Source organism: Silene latifolia, chromosome X (assembly GCF_048544455.1).
Source record: "Silene latifolia isolate original U9 population chromosome X, ASM4854445v1, whole genome shotgun sequence".
In the NCBI taxonomy this organism is placed as follows: Eukaryota; Viridiplantae; Streptophyta; class Magnoliopsida; order Caryophyllales; family Caryophyllaceae; genus Silene; species Silene latifolia.
The window spans coordinates 8,671,758-8,693,083 of record NC_133537.1 but is presented as its reverse complement, the minus strand read 5'-3'; the positions used below and the strand labels follow the sequence as shown (position 1 = coordinate 8,693,083).

The 21,326-nt window shown below is 34.6% G+C and overlaps 1 protein-coding gene across 2 annotated transcripts; it reads left to right on the top strand.

Moving 5' to 3' along the window:
* The first annotated feature begins 11,942 nt into the window (after positions 1–11,942).
* On the top strand, positions 11,943–19,554 carry LOC141622765 (DNA-directed RNA polymerase 1B, mitochondrial-like). Of its 2 annotated transcripts, none has more exons than XM_074438763.1 (19): positions 11,943–12,640; positions 12,749–12,886; positions 12,986–13,119; positions 13,203–13,269; positions 13,446–13,504; positions 13,893–14,010; positions 14,112–14,225; positions 14,306–14,437; positions 14,531–14,947; positions 15,412–15,462; positions 15,978–16,048; positions 16,639–16,723; positions 16,938–17,093; positions 17,711–17,785; positions 17,927–18,016; positions 18,128–18,175; positions 18,484–18,598; positions 18,675–18,778; positions 19,161–19,554. In XM_074438763.1, exons 1-19 carry the CDS (start codon positions 12,035–12,037, stop codon positions 19,269–19,271), a joined length of 2,691 nt encoding a protein of 896 aa, XP_074294864.1. In that variant the 5' UTR covers positions 11,943–12,034; the 3' UTR covers positions 19,272–19,554. The 2 variants fall into 2 exon arrangements, with proteins under 2 accessions (XP_074294864.1, XP_074294865.1); XM_074438764.1 differs by having other exon boundaries at positions 12,527–12,640; positions 12,749–12,902.
* The last annotated feature ends 1,772 nt before the right edge of the window (positions 19,555–21,326 follow it).

Sequence of the window (21,326 nt, the reverse complement as noted above, 5' to 3'; positions counted from 1 at the left end):
TATATAGAGAGAGAGAGAGAGAGAGAGAGAGAGAGAAGGGTTCTCATAAGTCCCTTACATCTTATGAGTCCCTAAGTCCTTATAAGGACCTTAGGATGGAAGGGATGGAGGGATGAGATTACATCTTGATGGAGGGCCACAAATCTCCCTCACTAATCGTGTATAACTCCTTCCTAATCTGTATAACCCCTTCCTCATTCTAATTCTCCCAACTCACTCACTCATTATTCATTCTCTCACACTTCTCTCATCCCTCTTTCTCTCTCATTTTCCTCTCATTCTCTCAAAAAAAAAAAAACCCAAATAAAAACAAACTAAAAAACCAAAAATCAAAAAACATAAAAACATAAAAACCAAAATCAAAACCACCCAGCCACGATTCCGTCTTGCCTCGATCTACACCACAACCACCCAGCCACGACCTCACCACCACCATACAGCCACGACCTCACCACCCCCACCATCTACACAACCACCACCACAAAAAAAAAAAAAACAAATCCATCTCCTCCGCAAACCCGACGGCCACCACAAGCCCACAACCACCACGACAGCCTCACCACACCATCACGCTTACAACCACGACAACACCAAACCCGATAGCCAACACAACCCACGAAACCACCACCACCTCTATTCTCCCTCTTATCTCAGATCTACCCGGAAAACACGGCATGCCGGCCTGCCTGCCGTTTCCTCGTCGCCGCCTTTCGCGTCTTTGTGGTGGTTTTGTTTTGTTTTGTTTTGTTTGTTTTGTTTTCCGCCGTCGTCGTTTATATTTTTTTTTTATTTTAAATTGGTCTTTGTCGTGGTTTGTTTTTCAGATCTGGGTGGAATTTTTTGGTATTTTTATGTTCACATTTTTAAATTTTATTTTTTCAGATGGGAGAGTCTTTTGTGGGTTTTTATTTTAACCAATATAAATGTGGCACAAAATTTTTCGATTTTGTTGAGAATTTTTTCAAATTTTTTGGTTTTTTTATTGGTTGTTGGTCGGGTGGCAGTGGAGGGATTTTTTTTTTTCTTTCAGATTTGGTTTTTTTATTGATTGTTAGTGTTGTTATTTAATTATTTTTTGGGCCGTTTTTTTTTTATTTGGTTGTTATTGTTATTTGTTTTGTATTGTTATTTGTTATTGTATTGTATTTTCTAATTTTTTATCTTTGTTGATTTTAATTTCTAATTTGTTATTTTTATTTTTTTTCTTCAGATTTGGTATTTTAATGTTATTTATTATTGTTGGTACTTTTTTTTGTTAGTGTTATATATTTTGTTTTCTTTTTAGATAATGTTATTTATTATTGTTATTTATTATCGTTGGTATTTTTTTTGTTAGTGTTACATATTTGTTTTTTTTTTCTTCAAATTTGGTATTTTAATGTTCTTCGTTTTTTTTGTTTTTCAGTTAAGGTTTGTTTTTTTTTTTTTTGGTTTTTTTTGACTTGTTTTTGTTTTCGTTTTTTATAAAAGTTATACCCTTAAAACATTAAAGTTATACTATTTACGACTAAAGTTATACCCTTTTTACATTAAAGTTACACTATTAACATCTAAAGTTATACATTGTATAAAATGAAGTTACACAACCATTCAAGTTTGTTTTGTTTGGTTTTTTTGTTTGGTTTGGTTTTGGTTTTTTTGTTTGTTTTTTTTTTTGTTATTTGATTTTTTTTTTGTTATTTTTTTTTTTTTTTTACTTATTGGTTAATTTTTTATTATTGTTATTGAAATTTTTTTATTATACTTTTTTGACTTATTGGTTTATTTTTGTTCACAATTTATAATGTGTAACTTCACTGACAATATGTGTAACTTTACTATCATCTTCTTATGTGTTGGTTCAAATCTGAATTTATATTCCTAAAGTTATACAATTTTGAACTAAAGTTATACAAATTTGAACTAAAGTTATACAATTTTGGACTAAAGTTACACAAATTTGGACTAAAGTTATACAAAAAATGACAGAAGTTATACAAATAAGGACTAAAGTTATTCAAAAACGGACTAAAATTATACAAATATGGACTAAAGTTATACAAAAATTGACTAAAGTTATACAAATATGGACTAAATTTATACAAACAGTACTTATATCAATTCAAATTTGGACTAAAGTTATACAAAAAATTGGACTAAAGTTACATAAAATTTTATAAATTTCAACTAATTTATCGAAAATGAGTAAAAGTTATACAAAAATAGACTAAAGTTATACAAATATGGACTAAAGTTATACAAATAAGGACTAAAGTTATACAAAAATGGTATAACTTTAGTCCTTTTCTCTATAACTTTAGTCCAAAATTGTGTAACTTTAGTCAATAATAGTATAACTTTAGTCCTTTTTTGTATAATTTTAGTCCATAATAGTATAACTTTATTCCTTTTTTGTATAACTTTAGTCCATAATAGTATAACTTTAGTCATTTTCTGTATAACTTTAGTCCATAATATTATAATTTTAGTCCTTTTTTGTATAACTTTATTCCAAAATCGTGTAACTTTAATCCATAATCGTATAACTTTTGTCCAAATGTAATTAAGATTTGAAACTAACACAATGTCATTGTTGTACATAATGTAAGTTAAAGTTATACATAATGTCAGTGAAGTTATACATAATGTCAGTGAAGTTATACATAATGTTCATTGAAGTTATACATAATATCGGTGAAGTTGCACACAATATCATTGAAGTTGTACATAATGTAAATTAAAGTTATACATAATGTCAGTGAAGTTATACATAATGTTGATTGAAGTTATAAATAATTTTAAATAATTTTATAAAACAAGATGTTGGAGTTATAAACATTGAAATTTGAGAAAAAAAATAAGGGATATTCTACATGGTACCCCTTAATTTTTTGACTTTCTACATGGTACCCCTACACTTTTTAAAACACACATGGTACCCCTAATTGTTGTCATTTTCACTAAGTGTACCCCTAAACTTTATTTTTCGTCAATTAAACTCAGTTTTAGGCGTGAAGTGATTACTTGGAACGTAACCAAACTTGTCATTTATCATCTCATGGCATAAGGACTCTATTAGGCTCAATATCCATCTTTGGACGTTATAATTTGGCATGAGATCAATAAATTTTCCGTCAAAAGTTTTTTAGCCCATATATATCAATAAATATTAGGATCGAGATGGATATTGAGCCTAATAGATTACATATGTCATGGGATAATAAATGACAAGCTTGGTTATGCGTCCAAGTCATCACTTAATGCCTAAAACTGAGTTTAATTGACGGAAAATAAAGTTCAGGGGTGCACTTAGTGATAATGACAACAATTAGGGGTACCACGTATGTTTTAAAAAAATATAGGGGTACCACGTAGAAAGTCAAAAAGTTAAGGGGTACCATATAGAATATCCCAAAAAATAAATAAATATACATTTAAATTTAAATACTAAAACTGGAAAATTTATATAACAAGACGAATTTTAAAGAAACGACATTTGTAAAAATAAAGAAGTATATCACAAAAAAAAACGATATTTAAAACCCGAAATTTAAAAAAAAAACGTATAACAAGAAGAGATTTGAAAAGAATAAGTAACAACAAAAACCAACAAAAATTAACAAATAAAATAAACCGACCCCAAACAAAAAATTTAACACAAAATCTTTAAAAAAAAAAAAAAGTGACGAAAAAAATCGAGAATAAAAATCTGGAAAAAAAAAACGAGTTTATAGAATTTACCGAAGGCGATGGTGGAGGTGGGTGGCGGTGGGGTGGGCGGTGGGTGGTGTCGGGTGGGATAGTGGTGGGTGGTGGTGAATTTCTAATAGTTTTAAGTAGCAATCCCGTGCAAATTCTGCATGGGTTTAAAACTAGTTAAACATAAAAATGAGTTAGGTAATTATATGAGTTTATAAGATTAAATTTGTCAAATTAATATCAAAAATAGTTATGAACCTCGTACAATGCACGGGCCAGTTCAATTTCACACACGTTTGGAATTTTTGAGTGACGTCATAAGCTAAACTTTATCAGAGTAATGGTTTATCAAGTAATAGTAAATATGCATTTTAGTTATGTGGAAGCATTTCGAATCCTTAATTTAACTAGTGTATAACCCGTGCATTTTATGCACGGGTATAATAAGTATCTATGTACAATGTTTGATACGGCTTGTCGCAACCCTATCAAAGATAAACCCAATAGGTCTCTAACTAATGCAGCTAGGAAAGTCGGGGTCGAATCGACAGGGAGGCTATCTTGCTATCTACTTGCTAATCTAAGTCTGTCTGTGTCACAGGATTGGGGTTTTGATTGGAAACTAAACTAAAACAACGTTAAATAAAGAGTCTAGCAGTAAAGGAAAGAGTCTAGGATGTCGGTTCATCAATGAATGCCAGATAATTGCAGCTAAGGTCACATATCAATCACATGTATCAGTCCAAGGGGCAGTGAAAAGGTCATTCCGGTCCGCTATTCATCCTAAAATACCACTAACTTAGCTTCCGCCCTCATTAGAGTATCCTAAAGAATTGTAGCCGGTCTCATTCTTTCCAATATTCCGATCTAGGTCAGAGTTTACCAAAAACAACTATAACGATTATGCGCATTAAACGCCTAATCGTCATTAAATGCTACTTATAACAACAAAGACATGATACTAACAACAGATCTGCAAACCTATTTAGCAACTATCTTCAATTCATTGATTTCCCTAAATCCTAGCAAGGGGATTAGCTACTCATACTAATTACCATGCTAATAACAATAATTGAAACGATAACTAAACTAAACATAATGATTAAATTGAAATAACAATTAAACTAATTAAGATAAGAGAGTAAAAAGGGATAATCAACAAGAGAAATAGAGGAAAACAATTAAGGGAAATCCAAAGTTTAAGTTAACTAAAGATAAAGAAGAGAAAGGAGAAAAGAATTACAAGTATAGATCCGGAATAAGAAGAAAAAAGCAACGTAATAGAGGTTCAAGCCGTGAAAAGTTCTGAACCCTTAACCTAATGAATGTTTTTCTCTTATATAGTAAGATATTTTATTATCTAATAATATAATATAGCTAAATATAATAAGTCTCGACACAAATCCTGCGCGTCAGACTTGGTTTTACTCAATCGACCAACATAAAGTTAGTCAATCGAGAGATATCTTCCCCAAAAGCTCTCTATCGAACACTAAAGCACTCGATCGAATATAGTAAGAATCAAGGTAGTCGATCGATAGATTTAAAGTACTCGAGCGAACACATAAAGTACTCGATCGAGCACTAAAGTACTCGATCGAGTGGTTTCAGCGCGTAATGCCTGCGTCGCGCACTGAACTTCAAATGGCCTCCATTTCTTCGTTACTTGTCCGAATCAAGCGATTTTCGTGGCGTTGGAAATTAAGAGGGTAAGCTTTCATCTCCAATTGGAATCACCTGATTAGCAATTGTAGAACTCGAGATATGGCTCTTCAAAGTAGGCACTAGTTATATGAAGCTCTTATTTTGCTCGCCTAGCTTCTTTACTTCTACGCGCATCACCAAATAGTAGTTTCCAAGCTCCGACTCAACTCATCTCCTAAATGCATGCATAGGGACATGTTCTAAGCTTGATTCCGCTTCTCTTTGGTTTATTCCTGCAAATAGGACAAGAGAAAGCAAAGTAAACTATTCAGGGGACATTTGTAGCTTAATACTACGAAGTATGCATAGAAATGCTTGCAAATACGGTACAAAAAGTCTTTATAAAATGCACGCATCAAACCTCCCCAAACCAAACCTTTGATTATCCCCAAGCAAACTATATGCAACTAACTAATGGAACGGAGTAAAGCTCAGAGCTAGCTACAAATCGTCCACCTAAACCAATTTAATGCAAATGAATTAAGACTAATAGCTAAATTGTCAAATGCAAACGAGTTATAGAGACGTCTATAGAAGTAGTTGAACCGTCGACCTTGCAAGACCTTCAAAATTGGACTCTCACGGGTCACTCTCTCTCTCAATGAAGCAAAGGGTAATCATATAGATGTAAGAGAGAAAGAAATATAGTCGTTCACCTAAACTATGACCTACATAAACATACATGCAATCTAATATGATAGACAATTCTAGCCACCGTACACATACATTCCATTCAATCAAGGTCCTTTCACATGCCGAGTGCTTACAAAATATGGGAAGTGAGGTAATGGGTAAGAAGGGGCAAAACATTTTGGGATATGTGGAGGTAAAAGCCAAGCTAACACCTAAACAAACCAATATTACATCATCCACTTCTAAACCAACTTCAAGAATAAATACAATGCTTTCATTGGCAATAAGCTCACCAAACCATCTAAATACTCCTCATAAAATCAAAATAAAACATAGGAGTAACTTAATTCTCATTTTTCCCATTTCTTTTCTTCCTTTTTTTTTCTTTTTGGTTTTTCTTTTCCCTTTTTTTTTTTCTTTTTCTGTTTTTTTTTTTTTCATTTTTTCCGATTTTTTTTTTCAATTCTTCTTCTCCTATTCATTCATACCAACCAACTTCCTTTTCAAAGCAAACCAAGATGACAATAAACAACATACCCGCGATAACTACTAACTAGCTTGACTAGGGTAGGCTAAGATTTGGACTGTAGTTAAGAGGGTCAAGACAAGTCAATTTGGCTAATGAAGCTCATGGGTAGTAATGTAAGAAAGGGGAATATAAGCACCTCTCCTACATGTGACACCGCCACTAACCCGAGTGTATGCAGGCAATAAGTTAATGAATTTCATATTTATGCATTTGATATTACATGCTATGCAAGGATTAACTACTCACAATCCTACATGAAACTGGTCATAGATGTCACCAGTTTATATGGCTCTAAATCCTTAGAAATTATAAGTTGGTTGCCAAAATCTAAGGTCAAGTCTATTCGTTCAGCTAAATTTAAACATAAACTCGTAGATTATACAAATGGCTATACTAAAAGATGTCAAAATTGCAAGCCTTAGGCAAATTGACTAAATGTAGTGTAACTTCATCATTGAAATCTACCGTTTCGACTAAACCTATATGCTAAAAGAAACATGATTTTTTTTGAATTTTTTTAATTTTTATGAGATTTTTGAATTTTTGAAATTAAAATAAACAATGCATGCAAAAATTAAACGTGCTAACTGAAATGCAATAAAAACAATATGCAGACACAGATATGGATGCATATACCCTCCCCAAACCAAACCGTACAATACCCTCATTGTACTCTACAGCTAGCAAAAGCAGCAAAAAGGGAAAGGGAAAATGCAAACTAAAGGAAATGAAGGAGATAAAGAGCTAAGAAACTCACAGGATAGCACGAAATAGGGAGAGACCTCCCCAAACCAGCCAGCAACATGGGAGGTCATAGCTAGCAGCACCAGATCAACTCAATTCGCGAAAAGAATGTAGGTGTACCTGCAATTACGCAAATAGTACCCCAAAAATACTACCAAAACCAAATCTAAAATGTTCTGCAATCTATAGTCGAGAAAACTAATTATTAAGCACACAAAACTAAATAAAAGAATGTCTAAGAAATCCAAACAAAACATGAAAATCCGGGTTGCCTCCCGGTCAGCGCTAGTTTCAGATAGGTCCCAGCTCGACCTTCTTTTCTTCATCCACCCACGCAAATCAATGACCCACAACAAGGCTTCTGACTAAATGTGGTCCCTTCAGCATCAATGATTTTCACTTTTGGTCGCCACAGCACAGCATTGGAAGAACAACGACTCGTTACAGCATCAACTACGCCACGTCGTCTCTTGGCCTTATCCCACGCCTTCTTCTTATGTGGGATGAAATCTTCAAATCCTCCTCCCGGGTCTTCTAACCTGTCAAGACCTGTATAAGAAGAAACAAGATGATATTCCTCCAACTTGCTCCCAAACTGGGGCGGAGGCGTCAAATCAACAGCAATATATGATTTAAAGGAAGGGTTAGAAGGAACCTCATCAGGATCAATAAAAGGTATAGCATTACCTCCAATTGGATAGGATTGGTCTTCAATTACCTTCTTATCGTCATCCGGAATGGGCGTAAGTGGCAAATCAACGCTGTCCCTAGCTAATAAATTCGATCGAGAAGGAACCGTACTCGATCGAGATGTTTACAAATGTCTTATACATGAAAATCAAATGTCTTACCAACAACAAAGTTCCAAATTACAAAGCCAAATTTAAATAAACTTTCAAGTCTTACAAAATAAATAAAAAACATGAAAGGTTTCAAATTACAAACCCCATCAAGCATCATTACCCGATGTACGATCATCTAACTCACCAAGGTCACCAATCTCACTATCATCACCAAAGAGCATCATTTCCATGTCAGGCTCATCAAGGGAGAGATTAGCCACATCAAGACAACCAACATCATCAAGATTATCATGCTCATCTCCACCAACATCCCACATTTTGGTTCTTCCCTTGATATACTCTTCACTATTTCTAGAAAGTAAGCGTAAATTATTATGAATTCTTACCAAGTCTTCGGCTCGTTTTGGAGTAAGCCTGTTTCTAGTTCAAGAGTGAATAAACTTGTTGATACTCCAATTTCTTTCACTACAAGAAGAAGAAGAAGGTTGGCCTAAAAACTTGAATGCCAAACCTTGAAGATTAGGAGCAATGGAACCATAAGTAGCCCACCAATGCTTTGCTTCCATTAGAGACATATCTTCTACACATTCCAAGTTTTTAAAAATGTCATGATCTCTTCTCGAAAAGATGGCATACTCGGTGTTGGCTTTTCTTCTATCATTCGCACATGGGCAAAGTCTCCTAAAACAAGACAGTCTCAAAGACAAGACTTCATTATCAACATGTGGAGCAACTCGACCGGGAATTTCATCAAGCCACTTTTGAGTGTAGAACCTTAGAGAAAATAAAACAAGTATTAAGGATTATGACAACAAAATTAGTTACGGATAAAAATGGCCAGTTGCATCAATTGTTCAGTAGAAGTAGAAAATAGGCAACTTAGAAAATAATGGCTAACTTATAGTTAAGATCCAAACCAACGACTTCTATAAAAAATGGCTATTTAACTATGTACTTCACTGTGCTTCTTATATCATTATGTAATCCCTATTCATTGGACCACTTTCACAAGCAACCATGACATTGATCAAAGGTCTCCTTTGTGAGTCACTCCAACCATCACTTACTACACTAACCCCTTTCTCTTTCCAAGTACTCTTAATAGGCTCTAACAACCTCACAACATTTTGTTTTTCTTGTTGAAGCAAGGTTGTTCTCAACTTATTATATCCCGGAGGAGTTTAGCTTGGAATTTGGTTATAAGCAGCAAAGGAGTAAGACCTCACATAATAAGGATTCCTTGCAAGATTAAAAGGTAACCCTCCCGTGTAAAACATTCTAGCAATTTCCGCATCCAAATGGTTACGACTTTGTATATTAAGAGTCATAGGAATGGTATTGGTGGATTTTCTTTTTTTTACCAATTTGGATATGTGGTTGTCTAGAGTTAACATCGGAGGAAGAAGATTCATTAGGGAAAAGAGGAGCTTTTGGTTTTGCAACAACTCTTTTTTTAGCCTCCACCGCATCATCCAATTTTTTCAATTTAACTTGATCATCAATTGAAATATTCTCACACGTATTAACTCCCTTCCCCAGAATTTTCAACAAGTGAGCTCTCACTCTAGTATAAGTGCCACCCTTAACAAGCTTACAAAAGTGACACCTAAAACTCGCATTGCCTCCACATTGTGCTATTTTGGGCCCCTTATCAACAAATCTCCACAAAGGAGTATCCTCAATGTCATCACTTTGAGCACTAGCACTAGCACTACCACCACTAGAATCCATAGTTATCAAATTGAATATCGTCTGCAAAATATTTACATTAAAAAGCAACAACATATGTTATGGATGCAGCACAAGTACAAGTAATCAGGCCTGAAATGCAGGCACACATGAGGGTCAGTGAGCAGGTCAGTGAGCAGAATAATGCATTGAGCAGAGCAGGGTTGCAATGAATGCTGCTATTATTATTATAAGCTACCCTGCATTGCCTTTATGCTAAATCAAAATATTAGAGCTCAGGTAAGGATGCTGTAAGCTGATATTCAACAACAAAACCACGGATATGTCAAATTGGGGAGAATCTTACACATCAGTACATGACTAATTAAGCCTGACATTCAAAAAGCATTGTCTCCACAATCTAAGCTGCTACTCATCCGTACTATTTACCCAGATATTCTCCAGTCCATTAGATAAAATTATATATATGCAAAATCATTTTTTTTATAACAAGCTGGACATTAGCCGTGTTGCAACTGCATGAATGACAGTGTGAAAGTATTCCGAAAATTACCCCCAAATCGACCAAACCCTAATTTTCGATATTACCCCCAAATCAAACAAACAATATCCAAATTGAAAACCCTTAGATTTAATAACGACAACAACAACAATAATAATAACGATTGATTTTGATAAATTAAACCTATATTCATTAATTAAATCTAGATTGATAAATTAGGGAAAGACGGAAAGGTGAAAAGTACATGGTCAGTGAGCAGAACTCGTCGGCAAGGGAGACTGACGACGACCAATAAATAGCGACGGCCGACGGCCGGCGGCCAGAGGAGGCGAGGGAAAGGTGACTGGCGACTGCGTCAAAGGAGTACAGAGGAGATGTAAGAGGAGAACTGGGGAGAAAAAGAATGTTGATATTAGAATGTGAAAATAGAAACCAGATTTTGTTTTCAAAATCTAATATTTGGTGTGTCCAAAAGACACGGGCCGTGTCCAATCAACTTGGGCCGTGTCCGACAATTTTTTTTTTTTTTTTTTTTTAAAAAAAAGAAGACACGGTTTTAGGCGTGTCCAAAACGTTTCGGGGCGTGTCCTACGCGTGTCCGTGTCCGACACGGGAACGCCCAAAATTAAGCGTGTCCGTGCAACCTAGTTTAAAGCCTTCCCTTGACAGAATATTTCTATCTCATCCCCCCTACTACTAAGAGAATAAAAATTCTCTTAGTTTTCCCTCCAAAAAGCATCTAGCTAAATAAGGTAATAAATAAAATTTTCTTTCATTACATTATTATCTTTTCAATGGATATATTCTTATAAATAAACTCTAATTTTTTAAATAAATTCATAATTATGATTTTTTCATTAAATAAAATAAAATTGATATTAAATTATAAAGTATAAGTTGCTAAATTTTTCAGTAATGCAATAATTATTACTGTAGAGAATAACTTGACACATGCTTAATTGCTTACTATTAGCTTCGTGACAAAAAACATCCACTAAAAAAAATTCACAACTTAAATAATTTTTTTTATTAGTTTTCCATTTCAATTTTTTTGTTTCATATCAAAATACAATGGAGTGAACTGATAAATATTAATGAGGTGCAAATTTTAAAAGTATAAATCCTCCTATATACTAAGTCACTAAGAGAATACAACTTATCTAAAGTTTTCCCTCCAAAGTGCTCAAATTTATATATGGAAACAAATTAGATTTTCATTTATTAAACTAATTTTCCATTTAAAATAATCTATACATAAAAACTGTATCTCCTATTATTAACTTCGTGACGAAAAAAAGTTTTTAAAAAAAATTAATGTAGTTAAAATATTTTCATAAAAAACACAATTCATGGAATTATTCAATTCTTTTGATTAATTTTAATATTAGTTATTTTTTATAAAAATTCGCGACATATAAATATAAAATCTATAATTAATACACTAAAAATTAAAAAGCCTATTACACTAGTTTTAAACTAAACATCTTTGTAACCCTAGTAGCCGGCGCCGCTATTGAAATCCTTCCCTTGACAACATCTTTTCTATTCTTTTAATCAATCACCCAAAACACTGATCGAATTCTTGGTATTTTTGTTTGTTTAGATTTAGATAGTAGTAATCGGCCCCTTAAGATCGGGTTTCAAGTGAAAAATGCAAGTATATCAATTTTTGTTTTTTTAGATTGAAATTTTGCTTGTTAATAATCTGTAGCGTCGTTTATACTTATAATTTAATAAAAAAAAAAAAAAAGAATGTTTCGAAAAGCAACGAAATTGGAGATGTTGAGGAAGATTACATCCTCTTCATTCGTGGTTGAAATTTTGAAGGAACCCAAAGTCGGGCATCTCTATGGTAATGGTAATGGTAATGGAATAAATGGTAGGAACCCCCCTTTAGCTAGAGTCCGTCATTACAGCAGTGCTGGTGCCGAAGGAATTAAGTCGACATCTGAACAAGTCCGTACGGAGGAGACTAAAATGATTGGCCTACGGAAGCGGCAGGTGAAGATTGAAACAGAGGCATGGAATGATGCTGCAAAGGAGTACCAAGAGTTGTTAACTCAGATGTGTCGGAAAAAGCTTGCCCCTAATCTCCCTTACATGAAGTCGTTGTTTTTAGGTTGGTTTGAGCCACTCAAGGATGCTATCAGTGCGGAGCAGGAGGAGTTGTGTAAGATTGGGAAGAGCAAGAGCAAGAGCTGTTGGGGTTATGAATCTTATTTTGATGCATTGCCTCCTGATATGATGGCTGTTATCACAATGCATACCTTGATATCTATGTTGATGATAGGTCATGGCCATGAGTGTGCCACTGTTTTGCAAGCATCAACTGAAATTGGTGAAGCTATAGAGCATGAGGTATTCTTTCTTTTTAACTCACCCACTCAATCAAATCAAATCAAATCAAATCAAAACTATTGTATTGTATGTATTTCTTATGGAATGAATGGCATGTCTTTCTCTCAGGCTAAACTTCGCATATTTTTGGAAAAATCAAAAACAAAAGACCAAGTAATCAAGAAGCTAAAGGTTCATCAGATAAGGCGTCTTCTTATGAATCAACATGATGAGTCAAAGCCCTGGGGTCTCAACAATCAAGTTAAGGTCTGATGTTTACTGGGTAATTCATAAATATTCTTCTTCTTGTACCTTCCTTGTATGCTCTAAATCCCCATCCTGCTTCAATCTGCTATATTCTTGTAGGTTGGCGCAAAGCTAATTCAACTACTGTTGGAAACAGCTTATATACAACCTCCCATCCATCACTCCTTCTCTGCTCCCCCTGATATTCGCCCTGCATTCATACACACCGTCAAATCTGTTTTTAAAGATGGCAAGTAAGATCACGTTTCTCATTTCCTCTACCTACTTTAAAAAGTTACTACTCCATATAACCCCTACCCCTACCCCCTTTATGCAGAAAAGGAAGCAAACCATATGGCGTTATTCAATGCGATCCTTTGGTGTGGGAAGGTTTAGAAAAATCTGTAAGTATATTCTTTTACCCCTATCTAGTGGCATACCATTACACTATATACTATAATTATGCTCTGAATGATGTGATGTCTCCATAGTTTTGGTACTCTCATCCACAAAATTAATTTCCTGTTTTTTTGTTATTGAGCTCTAGGAACACCTAATACTTTCTCTGCTGTTCATTCAGGCCAGACACGTGTTGATTCCATACATGCCAATGGTGGTCCCTCCACTGGACTGGATAGCGTATGTCTTTTTAATCTTTCTACAATGGTTTTTTTAGCAAGTTCTTTTCAATCTTTGAGTTGGATTAACCTTTACATCATTGCTCTCTCTGATGGAGCGTCTTTTGTCCAACCTGATTATAATAAATAAATGGGGTCAATTTATTTGTTGTGCATTCATTTACCCGGCCACTTTGATTCTATGTGATAACAGGATCACATAGAATCCATATAGCAGTTAGCCAACTTGCTTTGAGTCTATGAACCACATCTCAATCATACATATGTGCATGCACATATATCACTCAAAGATATGTTTTTTAGTTATCTGGTTTGATGCATACTAAAGTCATATCTTGGTTGTCTTCATCTAGTGTAGTACTGCATTTGAAAACCTTCTGTTTTGATAGGTATGACAAAGGTGCATATTTGTTCCTTCCTTCTTACATTATGCGAACTCATGGTTCGAGACGGCAGAGAGTTGCACTTAAAAGTGTTCCAAAGGACCAGTTAGAAACCGTGTTTGAGGTTTGAAGATTATCAAATCTTTGATTGATTGTAAATTTTGGTTAGCAGTTCTTTACTCAGCCTCTTCACATTCTCTTTACATTTCTGTGCAATGTCACTAGGCTTTGAATACTCTGGGCAATACCAAATGGCGGATCAACCAAAAGGTGCTTAGTATCATAGACAGGATATGGGCTAGTGGAGGCTCTCTGGCTGGCTTGGTTGATCTTGAAAATGTGGGTATTTATGACAAGAAGTTCACTTTTCTACAACAAAGGCTTTAAGTTATCTTATTGTCTCGTTTTTTCTGTTACAGATTCCAGTACCTGAAGAGCCAGATACGGATGATGCCTCTGAAATTAGAAAATGGAAGTGGAACTTAAAAAGTGTTAGGAAATCAAACGTGGAAAGGCATTCTCAGCGTTGTGATGTGGTGCTCAAGTTAGCTGTAAGAAAGCTTTCTTCTGTGCTATTTTTAGTGGCTTGAGAATTTTTCATGAATGAATAATCATATGGTGATTGCTTATATCTTTCGGTGTAGGTTGCTGGAAAGATGAAGGAGGAGGAAGGATTTTATTATCCACACAACCTGGATTTTCGTGGTCGTGCATATCCCATGCATCCTCATTTGAATCATTTTGGTTCTGATTTATGCCGAGGAATCTTGGAGTTCGCAGAGGGTCGTCCTCTTCGAGCATCAGGTCTTCGCTGGCTAAAAATTCATATGGCAAATTTGTATGCTGGTGGTGTTGATAAGCTGTCCTATGAGGGCCGGATTGCATTTACTGAAAATCATCTTGTTGATATATTTGATTCTGCCGATAGACCATTGGAAGGAGGGCGCTGGTGGCTAAATGCCGAGGATCCTTTTCAGTGTTTGGCTGCATGTATGAATCTTACAGAAGCATTACGAAGCTCATCCCCGGAGGACTATGTTTCATATATGCCTGTGCACCAGGTACCTATGCCAAATTCAATCATCCTCGTCGTGTATTGCCTTCACGACATTTACAAGAATTAGAAATACTAATACTGTGTTGCAATCTTGTAAACAAGAGGTTATAGGTTATTTTGATACGTAAGTTTTAAGACATAGTACTCATTGAAAAACACCATGGGGCACCGTGGGAGAAAAGAAGTCATAGGGTTATCCAACACAGATTTTAGTATATCCAACACAGATCTAGATCCTCCTTCATTATATCCTTCTTTTTCATAGACTTAGTTAACATCTTTGAAACTGAATCTGAAAACCTCAATCCCTCCTTGTCATTTGTTAGTGTGTCGTCTCGACACGTGTCCTGTGTTCTGTTACTCCTCACGTGTATTAGAGAGATGGGGTGTAAACAGTTGTGCGGAGGGAGTATTTGTTATTACATCTTGGGTAGTTTGTCTCTTGACTGTTTGTTTCCATATCTACAGGATGGTTCATGTAATGGTTTTCAACATTATGCTGCCCTTGGCAGGGACAAGGTAACAATCTTTGTCTGTATTTGCCTGTTACCTGTACTTTTAATTATATGTAGTGACTCCTGATTGTTAGAGGTTACATAATTTATTTTAGCTTTCTAGTGAGATCCAGACCCTAAAAAGTTCTGATATCTAGCTTATTCATTGTCTGAATTCTTGAATTTGTATTAATAAACGTGTTTGCCTTTTTTTCCCCACTGGCTTTCTATCAAGTGTTCTATATATATATATATATATATTGATGGTAGCAAAGATAATCTGTTTATTTTCAGTTTTAATTCATTATCAGGGTAATAATCTGAGGGCTGAACAAATTGTGTGCTATGCCTTACAGCCTGATTATATTCAGTAGGGTTGTTTTGACATCCATTATATTTAACTTTGCTGCTCTTGAATAAAATATGCAATCTCATTTTATTTCTTCTTTTATGCCTATTGGGGAATTGGCTTATGCTTATCATTGTCACATTCTACTGATATTATGTTCCCGTTTTAGTGCTGATTGTTTGGTTTTTCAGCTGGGAGCCAAGGGTGTGAATCTTGTTGCAGGGAATAAACCAGCTGATGTGTATTCTGATATTGCAAAAAGGTAAGCCACATACCACAACTTTTACTAATATTGATGGAGATTTTTCTGGAGTAATAACCCTTTCCTCAGTGCAAAAGTGAAATATTTTACTAAAAAATAATCGAATAGAGTAAACCAATAGAGATAACATCCTTCCCCATGTGCACGGTAGGCCACATAAAAGTGTGACGAGTCGGTTCAGTAGTCGTAAGAAAGCATTAAAACAGGGAGGGAGTCTTGATGCTGTTTGCTTTTCAACAGTCAATGGCTGATCGATTGCTTTTCCTTTTTTGATAGCATGTGATGTCAGCCTGATACCCCCCCCCTCTTTTGCCCGTGTTCGTTAATTTGAGGAATGAGCCTCTGTGTGGTAGGATAGATGTGTTTCCTGTGTAGGACTCGTCTATTTTACGCAGCAGAAAACTTATTTTGGCTTAAAATGAACTGTGAAAGTGTCATTCCCATGATTGATTGTCGACTTAAGTTTATATGTGTTAAGTTCAGTGGTGTTGGTTCGTAAAAGAAATGTGATAGGAAACAGGCATCTCTTCAGAAATCAGAATAAAGTGTAATGTCATTTGACTGATTGTGTTCACCATATCTAAATGCAGAGTTTTAGAAATTATGCGTAGAGATGCAGAAAAAGATCCTTCTATTGAACCAAATGCACCTCGCGCTAAGCTATTGCTTGATCAGGTAGCTAATTATTTGTAGTCCTGTAGATTACATTTATTGTTTTTGCTTGTAGACTATGCTACAATTGGCTCTTTTGTCAGGCCACTTGTGCATGATATCAAATATTGGTCGGTGTGCCACATATTGGCCTATAATTTAAAAGTTTTCCAGTGTACTGTTGCCATATAGCTAAGCATTTGGACTAAAGGTCGTTGCTTTTGATGCATAATCTTAGGTGGACAGGAAGCTAGTGAAGCAAACTGTGATGACATCAGTGTATGGTGTGACCTACATTGGTGCTCGTGACCAAATGAAGAGAAGACTAAAGGAACGTGATGTAATTGCAGATGATGACATGGAGTTGTTTGCTGCAGCATGTTATGCTGCTAAAGTAAGTGAATAAGAGGTGGTTTATACTAAAGTTGAGTTTTTATCTGGCCCTTCCATTTTTGAATTTGCAAAATAGAGTGATGAACTAGTGGTGTTGATTCATCAAAATTATACATGTGCATTTTGGAGAACGTAGTGAGAGAACCCGTTTTATAATTTCGACCGACTGGAGATGGTGGTGGTATCTGGTATGGAGCAAGGATTTGCCCATCACCTCTCAAAACATATCCTTGTTAAAGTCAATGGTTTGAAACGTATCCTTGTTAAGGTAAAGGTTTTCTCGGTTTACACGTTTACGAAACTGATGAAAGCAGATTGTCTAAATAAATCAAGTGTTGCCTGTTGAAGAGGAAAAGACATTAAGAAATGGACAATCAAAATAAATCAATAATTAGTCGATAAAATGTAAGTCAATTATAATTACCAAAAAAAAAAACTAAAATAATTCTGAATATTGGAAGGGATGATGAAAGAGATTTAAGTCGAAATTTGTGGTGCATTTACCCGCTTATCGTTTGTGTGCAAAATTGAACTTGTGGATTGACGGTCTAAAATCACATCAATTGTCTGGCTCTGTTTTCTAAATTTTTTCGCTGTTTGAATTTGCCTTGTGAACAGGTCACTATGACCGCACTAGGAGAAATGTTTGAAGCAGCACGAAGTATCATGAGTTGGCTGGGTCAGTGTGCAAAGGTATGTGATTTGACGTACTAGTTGTAGACTTGTAATTAGCTTGTGATGTTTCCTTCATAATTACTTATGTGTGTTTCTTTTACAAAGACAGTTCTTACATTAGGTAAGGATACTTAATTTCCCATTTTTAATGTCGAACAGATAATTGCATCAGAAAACCAGCCTGTGCAATGGACAACCCCAGTTGGGCTTCCTGTTGTTCAACCTTACCGTAAATTAGGATTACGTCGTGTAAACATCTACGCTATAGACTTCTTGGTTTTTGTGGATTATTCATGCTAACTTTGGGAATTTGTTGTTGAATATGAGGTTTTCACTTTTCGAAATGTTATGTGGATACAGGTCAAGACTTCTCTACAATTGTTGACACTTCGCCCTGAAACTGACGAGGTAATGTATAATTTCAGTTAAACGATTTCAATTGAACTTCTATTAGTACTAGCACGCTTGGTGTTAAATCTGCTTCCGAGACTTTATCCAAGCGCGGTCGTCGCGGCCAGATTTCAGCTGCTGTGCTATTAATATTATCGATACCGCCTAAAAATATGATCAGACCCTTTGTAATAATCTTTAGAACCTTGGTAAATGGTTTACGATTATTACCATGCTTGCATTGTGCCTTGGCGCCTGCTGTAATGCAATTTTTTTGTTTTTGCTTCTGTGTCTTTTTGTATTTGACATGGTTTGTATGGGTTTAGGTCATGGTAAACAAGCAAACAACCGCTTTCCCTCCAAATTTTATCCACTCTCTCGACGGTTCACACATGATGATGACTGCTATTGCCTGCAAGCGTTTAGGCTTATGTTTTGCAGGTCAGTTCTTAGTATCTACTTTCACCCATATTGGTGATTCATGTTTGTCTCACTTTTGCGATATTTCTCTATATAGGAGTTCATGATTCATATTGGACACATGCATGTGATGTGGATGAAATGAACAGGATATTAAGGGAGAAGTTTGTAGAGGTCTATGAACAACCTATCTTGGAGAATGTAAGTCTATTGTGTTTGAACTCATCTTTATTGTTGTCTAGTCAGCCATAGTGTATGAGGCATCCATCTTTCCCATGGACCTTTGGTAGAACTTACAGAGATACCATCCAAAATATGGTTTTGTAAGTGATAGTTGTCTGTGACGCACTGTCGCCGTATTAAATGAAGGGTTGTTTGTGCTGTTTAGTTACTTTATTTGCAATTCTCTTACTGTGCTCTCATAAGTATAATTTATTTACTTGTCTTTTAATATATTCCCCAAGATTGGGTGGTTTGTCCTAGCGGTATGAAGTTTGTTTGGGAACTAGATTGCCAGTCAGTTTGTTTGCTTTGCTGTTCATTGCTATGTTGAGCCCTTACCTTAATACTTTGTGTTGTGCAGTTGTTAGAGAGCTTTCAGGCATCTTTTCCAAAATTAGAGTTTCCTCCTCTCCCTGAACGCGGAGACTTTGACTTGAGAGATGTTCTGGAGTCCCGTTATTTCTTCAATTAGCACACCATGGTGATTGAATAAGGAGATGTTGCTAGGAGGGAAGCAGGCGACTTCTCGATCATTCGGACTAAAACAGAGATGGCAAACATGAAAATTACTCTCTTGTCAAACAGAGATGTAAAACATTGAAGTTATTGTAAAACTTCCTGCTCAACCCCCCATAAAAGATTTTTTGTATGATGGGTGTAATTTAGTATTTTTTGATGATGATTTGAGATTATTATAATTTGAAATATGATGGTTTGTATGATTGTTTCTTTGTTGAATTTATATTTAGGTTTTTTATTAGTTGTTAATTGCAATATTTTGATTAAGATGGAGATGATGAGAAAGATGACAATGATGGGCAAGATATTTCTTTCACAATAATATAGATTAAAAATTTCATTGTAAACATACATGGGTCAAAATCAATATTTTAACCGCGCTAAAGTTTGCAATTATTTAGACCCAATCGAATTTCTTAATTTTGTGTTATTTTCTATTCGAATGATTTTGTTTGATATGTAAGTTTTTTTTTTTTTTTTTTTAAAGTCGCCCGAGTAGGTAGATAAAACATAAAACATTTAACAAAAGAATATATCGTACAACAACAAGAACAAGGCTCGTTAAACCTTATGCATCATTACGTTATAAATCTAGAAATTTAAATATGACTTTATAACTCAATTGTTACATTTGTAATTTAAAATTGCTTAAGTAAAAGTACAGAGTTTTATTGCTTTATTTTAAAACTTAAAATTTTTTTAAGACAATTAACTTTAGAAGAAGATAATTATTTAACGTATAGTTTATAATCAAAACGGCATACCCGTGCAATTTGCACGGGTTTTAGACTAGTAATTTGCATTAAACAAACCAAATGCATAGTTTATAATCAAATTAGGTTAATAATTGAAAAAGTTTGATTAATTTGAGATCATGTACAATAGAGAGAGGATTGACCTCCTCTTTGCACTCTTTCATCCAAAAGAAGGTCTTTTCTATTGTAGAACCTCCATAGAACATCCTCTTAGTAAGAGTATGATCACTATTTCCTCTAAAATTAGAGGAAATGAAATTTTGGCCCTTGCCAATTTTCCATTGATTAATGTACGTGTGGAATAATTATATGTTATTTTTTTTTCTTTTGTTACAAGTTTATACTCCCTCTATACCACATTAATGGTAACATTGAGAATCTTGACACTATTCATAGTCGTTGAGAATCTTCAATATTATTCTTAATCTATAAGACAAAATATAGTCATGTGAGATCTTGTTTGATTTATCGTCATGAATGCTATTAGAATATCAATTTTTTATAATTTTTAATAATGTGTAATTAAAGATATTCACGTTGGAAAACGTGTCTCGACAAGTGTGAAAAAAATCAATGTTACCATTGGTGTGGTATGGAGGGAGTATATAATTAAATGTGTAGAGGAATGATAAGAGGATTTTTCTATTGTAAGAAAAAAAAAATACAAGAGGATGAAAATAATGGTAATGAAGGTGGGGAATAAAGAAAATGATGTGTGAAAACAAGATAGGGAGAAAGAAAAAATAGGAAGATCATATCATCCTTTCTATTATTCATGCTCTGAAAGTTGAATTGTTAGGGGTTGAAAGAATAAGGGTTAATGGCTTTTTTTTAATCCGGGGGGAAGTAAATGGAAAACATTGTACAAAAATGTATTAAAATGGGTAAAAAAACGTATTGCGAAAATAAATTACAATTATCCAATAACACTTATATTTTCACATATTCTAGTATTTTTCGTTAATACTCCCTGCATTCAACTTCATACTTTTCTATTATGTACACTATTTATAAATAAACATTCAATTTCAATTTTCTCTCAATACATAAGTGAAAATATATTCATGTGAGATCTTGTTTGATTCCTCTTTAGGAATACATTAAAAATATCTAATTTTTATAATTTTTGTAAATACGTAACTAAAGATATTTATCGCGTAAACACGCATTGACAAACGTGAAAAAGTAGATGTTTAGGGTGGAGTTGAATGGGAAGTATAAATTTTGTTTCAAAGCGTCTTGCTTGTGACGGA

Bases quoted from the DNA above. Each gene is read 5' to 3' on its own strand.
- LOC141622765 (XM_074438763.1), top strand. From the start codon at position 12,035: ATGTTTCGAAAAGCAACGAAATTGGAGATGTTGAGGAAGATTACATCC. The intron at 14,011-14,111 runs GTTTGAAGATTA...CAATGTCACTAG, and splicing joins AGTTAGAAACCGTGTTTGAG to GCTTTGAATACTCTGGGCAA. The intron at 15,463-15,977 runs GTAACAATCTTT...TTGGTTTTTCAG, and splicing joins CTGCCCTTGGCAGGGACAAG to CTGGGAGCCAAGGGTGTGAA.